Source organism: Nicotiana tomentosiformis, chromosome 4, assembly GCF_000390325.3.
Source record: "Nicotiana tomentosiformis chromosome 4, ASM39032v3, whole genome shotgun sequence".
Classification (NCBI taxonomy): domain Eukaryota; kingdom Viridiplantae; phylum Streptophyta; class Magnoliopsida; order Solanales; family Solanaceae; genus Nicotiana; species Nicotiana tomentosiformis.
Genome location: NC_090815.1, coordinates 39,078,843 through 39,088,893, shown reverse-complemented (window position 1 = coordinate 39,088,893; position 10,051 = coordinate 39,078,843). Strand labels below are relative to the sequence as shown.

General features: G+C 34.7%; 1 protein-coding gene and 1 non-coding gene across 2 annotated transcripts; both read left to right on the top strand.

The window, feature by feature from the left end:
- The first annotated feature begins 1,003 nt into the window (after positions 1–1,003).
- On the top strand, positions 1,004–1,076 carry TRNAV-UAC (transfer RNA valine (anticodon UAC)). The gene has a single exon. It is a non-coding gene; the product is annotated as a tRNA-Val (tRNA).
- Positions 1,077–1,264: 188 nt separating this feature from the next.
- Positions 1,265–8,371, top strand: LOC104092388 (D-aminoacyl-tRNA deacylase). The gene is made up of 8 exons (XM_009597983.4): positions 1,265–1,833; positions 2,843–2,985; positions 3,153–3,216; positions 4,270–4,322; positions 4,522–4,577; positions 5,675–5,749; positions 6,560–6,748; positions 7,980–8,371. The coding sequence occupies exons 1-8, from the start codon at positions 1,548–1,550 to the stop codon at positions 8,065–8,067; spliced, it is 954 nt and encodes a 317-aa protein (XP_009596278.1). The 5' UTR covers positions 1,265–1,547; the 3' UTR covers positions 8,068–8,371.
- The last annotated feature ends 1,680 nt before the right edge of the window (positions 8,372–10,051 follow it).

The following is a 10,051-nucleotide window of genomic DNA, read 5'->3' as shown; positions in this document are numbered from 1 at the left end:
AGATATCTTCATATTCCTTCAGGAACTTGATGTACTCTTCTCTGTCGGATGGTGAAAGATGGACACTGATACGGGTCTCCTTAATCGTTTCCTAATCACTCAAATTGATTGTCTCAGTTTCCTCCAGATTTAACTTGGGTTTGTTCTCAAAATTCTCTACCTCTCTAACAATTTCCCCATGTAGCATGTCATATTTCCAATCCTCTGAGTCACTTATATCGTGTTGTGTGGTCTCATTACATGTCACAATTGCGGATTCAAGTGGATAAGAAATATTTTTGCTGAAAATATTAAGATAATAAGATAAAATTAGTGGAAAGGAATACTTCATTAATTAAAACATTTCAGTTGTCAATAGTTTTTTTTTAAAATAATAATAGTACTAGTAGTTTATCTCAAAATTCCTTCTAAGGAAACTTCAAAGTTATGTGTTTTTGGTTGATTCGCTCAATAACATGTCTCCCTTTACCGAAAAGAAATTCCTTGTTTTGTCACTTTTTCTCAAAATAAATTACTTCCAGCATTTAATAAGTAAGGCTCAGTCATATAAATTTATTTTGATTTTCTTTGACTTTTAAAGTATTTTTATAGAACCCTAAGAGTATTTAGTGTACTTTTCTTTTATGTAACTTCTTATATTTTAAGAAAGTATTTAAATATTAAGAAATTGATATATAAATTCACACAAAATTCTAAATGCATTAGCCATATCAGTAAATACTTATTTGCACCTGATATTTACACTCAACCAATAGATACACGACACATGTTTATACATATAACTTTTATCACTTAACTATGATTAATCATAGAAATAAACTTTATGCACTAAACAGGTTAAAATATGAGAAAACTTACAAGAAATTTTTTTTTTTTTAACTTAAAATACCCTTTCGAGCTACAATTTGAGAACTATATTTTTTTACAAGTTCTGCTGGGAAAATGTCAAACAAACACCATTTTAATGCCTTGTTAGAAGATGACATGCATTAATGATCAGCTAGTTGGTGTGGTGTAGTGGTTATCACGTCAGTCTTACACACTGAAGGTCCCCAGTTCGATCCTGGGCATCAACACTTTTACAATCTAGAACCAATACCTGTCATCCGCCTTTTGCAGTTCCTGTTAAATTCCTATTTGATTCTTCTTTTAGAAACAATAGTCAAAAACACCTTCTTTTAAGAAAATACCCACAGAAAAATTCCCATAAAGTAGAATTGTGAGCCGCCTTTTGCTTTTCCTGTTAAAATTCCTATTGTTTATTTTTTTTTTCATTTTTTTCTCAAATAGATTTCAAATATTCCAGTTTTAATTTGGCCACTCTTGTATAGTTTTGAAAAGAATTTTTCGACGTGTGTTTTGAATTCGTAACTTGTGTTTTAAAAACTGGAGGGTTTTATATCCAATTTCCCCTAAAACTTAAATAATTTAACCAAAAAGAGCCTAACTACTGCCAATGTGGCGGCAGCACCACCGTTGGATCTTTTAACGCCAAACTATATAAATGATCTGCGAAAAAGTTGGAGCTCAGAAAACTGGCGGAGAAAATGGTGAAGCTAGTGGTGGCAACGACGACGGATCCAGCATCGATGGGCCCAGCAAAGGAGCTGTTAGCTATGCCAGGGTGGCAATCGGGACCCACCTTAGATCAAGGCATCAGAAGTTACAGCAATGGAGATGTCAGGTTGTTAGAACATGACAAAGGCATTGTAGAAGAAGATGATTTGGATCAGCGTTGGGAGAACGCTACTGGTCAGTCTGTCGACGAGGTTATCTTCCTTAGTAAACATACTGCTGTCTCTAACCGCCCCGCTCTCACCATCCATCCTATTGGTATGAGTAGTATACTCTCTTTGTCTCATTTTATATGACCGATGTTTGATTGTACAAGATGTTTGATATTAATTGTCCTTTTTGTGTTATATTATTATATTAGTGTTAATGAAAGAAAATATTTAACACTTTGGTTTTGGTTTCGGTCTAGCCGTCAATGAAGTTGGAATGAACCATGAGAGACTAAAATTCAAATTGGAGTAGAAGCAGAAAAGGCTAGGTGATTTCTTCTCGTCTTTCTAAGCTTTGGTGAAACCTAGTTATCTCTTATATGCATGTGCTGGTGGGAGGTAGGAAGTACCCATAGGATTACCCCAGGTGCGGCAAGCCGGTCCAAACATCACCTTTTGAAAAATGAAAGTAGATATTAAAGTTATATAGAGTTATTTTGTTTGGAGGAAACTATTTTTTTTAAGTACTTTATAAGATGTAACATAGTGTTTCTTGTGATGTTTTTGAGTATTAGAGGGATTGACAACAACATTTAAGTACATAGACTACAACACATTTTATGGAGCAAGAGTTGAGAAATATGTAAAAGAAAAGGACTTATGCATTCTATTGTGGAGGCAATATTATAGGATTATAATTAAATGAATTTTAAGTTTAATATTAATTTGACTATATAATAATACCTTGGATTTTCATTGTTTATAACACCACATCAAAGTTTGAATTTAAATTTCAAAACAAATTTGAGTTCTTAAAAAATTGTGAGAAAGGGTATAGAATAATATTATTAGTTAATGGTGTCAATCATTTTGAACATCCCAAAATGGAAGAGAGTTTCAAATAAGTTGTCGTCGTCGCCTGTCGGAGTATATTAAAATGAATTTGAATTTTGAAAACTTGTAAAATCATTATTTGGGATGATTGTCAAACACTACGAAGCGTCTTAACATGGAAACAGTGTTTAAAAATTGGGAGAGAGAATGGTATATTTGATGTATGGGGCTTAGATGTTTGCAGACACCTTAATGAGGTCCTAATTATGTTTAATGTTGGTTAGGGGTGCCACATTTGAAAGAGGGGGATGTTCCACCACAAGGAGGGAGGCCAGGGTGGGCGGCACCACCAAATCCAAGGATGGGGCCATGGATGACTCTTTTGAATAAAATTGCTGAGTCTCATAATCTCGTTCCCGAATTTGAAGTATGGCTCTTTTCTATACCAGCCCCATGATCAATCTTTTGTGGCTTGTCAAAAAAAGCATTCTTTTTCTAGATAATCCTGGCAATTCTCTTTAAATATCTTCTTTATTTTTGTTTCCCTCTACTTGATATGTAATATGTAATACTATTTTTTCCTGGCTGGTATAGATTACTTTTGAAGCTACTCATCATGGACCTGTGACAACTAAACCAACAATGTTCGTCGAGATAGGTAAGCTTAATGAAGTCCTCTTTAAATTTGGAGTTCGCACAATAAGAAATAATCCAGTGTGCTTTATTTACGTCTTATACATCCATGTTATATAGCACTTAGCAAGTAGATTCAAAGATCTATATTTTCCAAGAGATGCACATAATTCTATGTTTGACAGACTAAATAAGCCATAAATGGAATAGAAGGGAGATCTAGTAGTTTACTGCACCAAGTGCAGCAGAGTTACATTTGATTCAAGTAAAATCCAAAATTGGGAAGAAGAAAATGGTACCTGTACTGATTACGCATTAGCATTATTTCCTCTTTCCCTTTTTCAATTTTTAATATAAAAGTAGATCTTACTTTTAAAATGGAGAGGGAGAAGTACAAGATCAAGGACAAGAAGTTCTTATAGAGAAATAACTGCAAGGATGAGGGAACAAGGTAAATATTCCTAAATTTTAAGCAAGCAGAGGTGTCCAATTGGGCTGTAAGTCAGTTATAAGAGATAAGTAAGCTGTTGCCTTTATTCTCTTTTAGCTATCTTTTGTCTGTAGTCTAGATGTTCTTTTTTTCTTTTTCTGGAGCATTCTTTGGTAACTAACTGAATAATAACCGAAATGTGCAACACTCAATTTAACAGTTGAAGGATATAGGTCCACGAGACTTCTACTTAGCCAGGCATTGGATTGATTCATTTTTTTGTGTGTCCCCTCTTTTCTTGTTTCTAAGAGGGTACCCTCTTTATACACATAGGCTGACATAGACTAACTCATTTTTAGATTTCTCTCTGTTTACTTTTACCCTATTTCTTCATTAGGTGACTCTTGTTGTTTCCTTTTTCTTTTTCCTTTTCCTCTTCCTTTTTTTTTTTTTTTTTTTTGGGTTGGAGGTGGGGGGTGGGATGCCATTAATTTTGTGCACGACTGGATGCTGAGTCTATATAGTTATTTTGTCCTGTTCTTCTCTCTTATTTATCTCTTTGCTCTGCTTCAACAAGAGCACAACTTTACTCCATCGCTTACGTGATCAGCTATGTGTTTTGTGAAACTGATTACTTGCTTGAGCTAGGTAGCACTGAGGAGAACTGGAAGCGGCAGGATGCTGCTCATGTTGTTGCTCTAGTAAGTTGTACTTTGTTATTGGCTGCTTTATTGGTCAGGAATGTCGATACTCGAAAGTCTTATATTTGTAACTTTAGTTAGTCTGCCAAGGACTTCCTTTTATTTATTTAGTTCTCCTACATTACCTGTCTGGTCCATCCAAAAACAGAACTATTTACGTGTTTTGATGTTCTCTAACAAATATATAGTGTAATTGCAGTTAGTCTGGGAAGGACTTGGACTTGGAGGTGGTCCTCCAGTTGGAAACTGGAACAGGTACTGTTTACATCTGCAAGTTGTTCCCCTATATCCCTCAAATATCCTAGGTTCTTCTTTTCTCATTTTCTTTTGCCTGAATATACTCTTCTATCTGAAGAAGTAAATTGCTAGAATAATTGTGTGTATCGACAAGGTCCTAACCCATATAAATTATAAAAAAAAGGTCCTAACCCATACCCCACCTCCCGACAAAGAAAAGAAATTGAGTAAAGCAATAGTAAAGTTTAGGGGACACATTTATGTTGCAAACCGGCGTTCTTCCTTAAGTTACTTTTACTATTGTTAGCATTGGTTTTACAGGCAGAGCTTTTTATTTATTTCATAATTTGTTGCAATATTGTTCTTTCCTTGCAACTTATAGCCTTCTGTTCCCCGTCAACATGCTCCCAAAGCTGCCAGGCTGCTCTCATTGCCCTTGAACAATATTTCCAATTTTTAACCAACATTCTTATTTCATTTCAGTTATTAAGTTGGCCGCAAATAGATTCTGTTGTGGAACTGCAGCCTTGCAAAATATGTAACAACTAACAATCAACACCGTCTGAGACAACACCCACTAGCAGTCCCACTTAAGTTTCTTTGCTGGAATTTCGATCCTCATCTTCAGAGTGTCTGTGTAGATATTTGCTTCTGAAGCTGCCGGTTTCTTTAAGACCTTGTATTTCATTCTCCCGTAACTTCCACAAGCTTTCTGCAGTTGTTCTTTTCTTTACAACATTGGCAGTGGTCAGCAATAGGCCAAATGTTGTTAATGAGGCTGCAAGGGAGCAGAATATGATCTCATATATGGAGCATGAGAAGGCCTTCTTTTTCAACTGTAAAATGGTCTACCGTGACCAGCATGAAAATAAAGAGGCTAACTAACTTTTGTATTTCCTGGTTTTGACTTTGAAACACAGCCTCTGTTCATCTCTGTTCTGTCAGTCCTATGGTTTTCGTGTCCACAGCTTTTGCACCTTATTAACTGTTCGAGATTAGCTACATAGACTAGCCTGAAGTGATGATTATTTTATTTCTAGCTGTTAATTTAATTTCTCTGTAATAGATGTTCTCAGAATGCTTTTGAATTGACAAGTCATTCCATTGTCTTCCAGTGCATCTGCAAATAACAAAGTCCTTCTAGGGATTGGTGGAGGACATTATGTGCCACGACATATGGATGTGATAAAGTAAGTAATTTGGTTACTGAATTATTTCTTTCCTCTCCTTTTCAGTTGCTTGGTTAAGATAATCTAGTATGTTTTGTACCTACGGAATATGTATGATCATTTGCATTTCTAACTTTGACGTAGTTAAACTGTAAAAGGTTTCTTTCGCTGCATCTTTTTACTTTGCTTTTCAATTTATCTATCGAGCAGATAATATAATATAATATAACCTAAGTTGCTCGGACACAGGTGCAGGTGTTCGACACGGTGCGGATCTAGAGGTCGGATCCGACGATACGGATCCTAGTATGGATACGGGTGCGGGGATCCGGCTAAAAATAATTTAATAAAATAAAATATCTCTTAATTATGAAAAATTTTGTGGAATACTTACGTATAGCTTGTTAAGTGTGGATTTCTTTTTTATTCTCAAGTTGTAGACAAGTAAAGGATTGATTTCCTAGATAAAGTATGTTATTTTCTTCAAATTTACCCTTGTTTTGGTTCTGATTTCGGAATCAAATGTATCTCGTCTTGAATTTTTCCGCCTGTCGTGGTCAAAGTACCCAAAATTGTTTGACCAGATCCGGTACGGATCCTATACCCACACCCATACTAGTGTCGTGTCGTGACACGGGTGCGGCACCTAAACTGCCATGTCGGAGCAACTTAGAATATAACTGCTTGACTTGTTTCAGCTGCTCTTTGGAAATTACAGATTCTTTAGCTTTATTTACATCAACTTCATGAAGTAATCCAAATTGTTACATAATGAAACTGAAGCTATATTCCAGCACACGTTTTGTTAAATTTGTCTTCGTTCGCTCACAGGAAGGATGGTTGTTGGGTCGGCCAACTTCTCTCTGGTTACTCCTTGCCAATGGAAGATCCTGGTCCATCAAAAGGTAAGGTTAGCACGCAAGATATTGCCGGGACTTGGAGAGACTCAATTAGAGCAGCATATGATGCTACCAAAGCAGGTTTTCCTGGTGGAGAAATTCTGGCACATCTTGATCAGAAGTAAGTTCATTTGAAAGAAAAGTTTGACTTTTGGTTCTAGACTATGAAAAGAAGATGCCAATTTCCAATTAGATATATCACAAGTATCACTAGATGGTGAAAAGTTGTTTTACATCAAAGGGTGACCATCTCAGTAAGTTTAACTTTTTCAAGTTGTCCACCTTCATTCTCTTTATTGTGGACGACTATCAATTTGAATAAATTGATACAGAATGCTACATGATAGACAACGAGAAGATGATCTTAGTATGGAAGAGCCTGCACTTTTCTAGAATGTAATGCATATTTGCATACACTTCATTTTCACTGTTAACTAGACTTTGTTCTTCTCTACGTATTGATATTTAAATCTAGTTTTTCTTTGTCTTAACCTTGAAGATAACAGAAGATTGTAAGCTTTTCTAATGATTTGTTATATGGAAAGAACAATAGAATCTTTCCCTAGAGTCCTTTTTCAGGATCATAGAGACCCCCGTCCATCCATCCAATAATGGTTCCATCATCAAGCTAAGGGGAGATTGCCCCCAATGCCCCCCAACCCTATCCAGCTGAAAATACAGTCTCTTCTTCTACTTCTTCGATGACTCAGTTGAAATCGATCTCCTCGGACCAATTTTTCAGTCTCTTCGCACCCCACCCCAAAACTTACCCCAGCACAACGCCCATTTGCTTCGTGCGCCGGAAGCCAAAGAATCCTTAAGAACGGGAAAGCTGATTAAAAGGCTATTCCATAACTGACTCTTGTTACCGAGTTGAGGGGGTTTGGCAGGTATCAGGCTCTGAAAGTGTTTTCTTCAAGCGAGCCGTCTTTCTATCTTTTTGGGTTGCATGGCCAAGGTAGTGCTTTTGTAGGCTTAGTGGGGCTCGAACCTACAATAATACCGTTATTAGTGGTACATTTCAACCAATTAAACTATAAGCCCCTATGGATAATGCAATCCGCTCACTTCGGGAAGAGCGGACGGAAAAGAAGTGTGAAGGCAGTAAAATATTCTTTGCTTAGCTAGATTCAGTTCCAAATGGTTTACTTGATATTCATCCATAAAATTAAAATTGTATCATTCGACTAAATGGAGAGAAAGTGTTGACCTTGGGATGGACAGGGTGGGCCAAATGGCGCTAACAGCATTTTCATTGTTTATCTCAGTAGATATCGTAAAGCGTTCATTGTTTTTCTCCTTTTTTTTTGACTAGAGTAACATAATTTTGTTATACTTGAATGCTGTTGCAGGAGTTTCAAGGGATGGCAGAAGAATGCAATTACTGAATTCTTAGTTGCACAGGACATCAAAATTGGAAAGCCTGGTGACTTCCGCTGATTTTGAACAACTTTAGCAGTTCTTTAGTTCCTTATTACTAGGTGAAGTTGTGTAGGTCAACAACTTCCATACCTTTTTGATTAGATGTACTTGTAGAGAAGGTTGAAGCTATAGATTCCAAATCATAATACAAGCATTTCGTTCACTAGAAAAGAACCTTGTATTCCATGGGGGAAAAAAAGAAGGGAAACAATATTTGAAGATCAATATAGGCAAGTATAATGATCTTTTCACTTCTGTATTAAACTGACCTTTCGATGTTGCGCTTTTGGTTTTATGATTAGTTCTTCTTGTTTGGCTTAAATATTTTGAAAAATGTTTACCCAGAGGAAAAATATTTTTCAAAACTCTTTTTCAACATTTCCCACCATATTCTCCATCCCCACCACACCCCACCCACCCAACCCTGCCCTACCCCCACCCTAAGTAGAAATATTATTAAGAATACTTTCTTTTCATGTTGTAAATTGAGTATTTTTTTTTTCATTTCGACAAAATGAGTATTTTGTTTTTCATGATATAAAAAAAGTATTTTGTTTCATTTCAGCAAGTATTTTCTTTTTATGATGTAGAAAAAGTATTTTCTTTCATTTCAACAAAATAATGTAGTAAAAAGTATCTTCTTTTATTTCAACAAAATAGTACTTTCTTTTCACGATGTTGAAAAAATATTTTTTTTTCAATTCAATAAAATAATGTAGTAAAAAATATCATTCTTTCATTTCAACAAAAAAGTACTTTCTGTTCATGATGTAGAAAAAGTATTTTCTTTCATTTTAACAAAATTATGTAGAAAAGTATCGTCTTTCATTTCAACAAAAAACGCTTTCTTTTTATGGTGTTGAAAACATATTTTTTTTCATTTCAACAAAATGAGGATTTTCTTTTCATGATGTAAAACAGTATTTTCTTTCATTTCAACAAAAAAAATACTTTCTTTTATAATGTAGAAAAAATATTTTCTTTCATTTCAACAAAATTAGTATTTTCTTTTCATGATGTAGAAAAGGTATTTTCTTTCATTTTAACAAAATGAATACTTTTTTCATGTTGTAGAACAAATACTTTCTTTTTCAATAAAAAAAAGAGTATTTTTTTAGTTAGGTAGCACAAATTTCAACGTTGTTTTTGAGTGAAAAAGTAAAGTAGCACATTAGTCCCTTATATGTGTAAGAGATTCGATTCGGAACTCTTGTATGTCTAAGGTTCAATATAGAAATAATTTCAGAGGTTTTCCCTGACTTTGTCCGTGTCTACAAACAATTCGAAATACCTCGACTTTTTTACACTATTTCGGAAACCCAAGGACTCAATCGTATGGATATGTAAAATACAGGATTTCCAATCCTAACAGGAAAGGGAGGGAAACGAATACTCAATTTAAAGTGAGTAAACAGAATTCCATACTCGATCTCATAGATACATATAAAATTCTGCGTAAAGCCGTATTCAACGAAAGTCGTATGTACGGCTTGGAGGGAGACCAACCAAACATGAAAAAATAAGTGATAAAATCACTCATTTTTCAGAAAAATATTTTTCTTCGTACCAAACACATAACATACAAGTTTAGCTTGTGTATTACATGTTAAGTGTCTCTCTAGGGCGTGACACATTCATTTAATATTAACTATAGGGGTTATTTGGCTACATTGCTCTTTATCTCTCCTAAAACTTTTAGAAAGTTGTTCACACAATAATTATAGCAAGGGTAAGCTGGAAAAAAAAGAATTAATGCTTTCTTGATTTTTGTAAATGACACTTATTTTGGACTATTTTTTAAAAGGCTAAATGGATACATAAAATGGATTACTAATAAGGAAATTTTACCTATATAGCAAAGGTATACACCATATTTATTATAAACCAAAACTATTTTAAAATTTTATTTTCTATACTTATCTTTTATATTTTATAGCAAAATAGGTATTTATGGTATACACTGCCATTGAGGCGTAAAATACGCTATTTATGTTTTTTCTCC

What these genes read in the sequence shown, in the direction of transcription:
- LOC104092388 (XM_009597983.4), top strand. Translation starts at nt 1,548, where the DNA reads ATGGTGAAGCTAGTGGTGGCAACGACGACGGATCCAGCATCGATGGGC. An exon ending in ATCTCGTTCCCGAATTTGAA is followed by an intron (nt 2,986 to 3,152) that starts GTATGGCTCTTT and finishes TGGCTGGTATAG; the next exon opens with ATTACTTTTGAAGCTACTCA. An exon ending in CCAGTTGGAAACTGGAACAG is followed by an intron (nt 4,578 to 5,674) that starts GTACTGTTTACA and finishes ATTGTCTTCCAG; the next exon opens with TGCATCTGCAAATAACAAAG.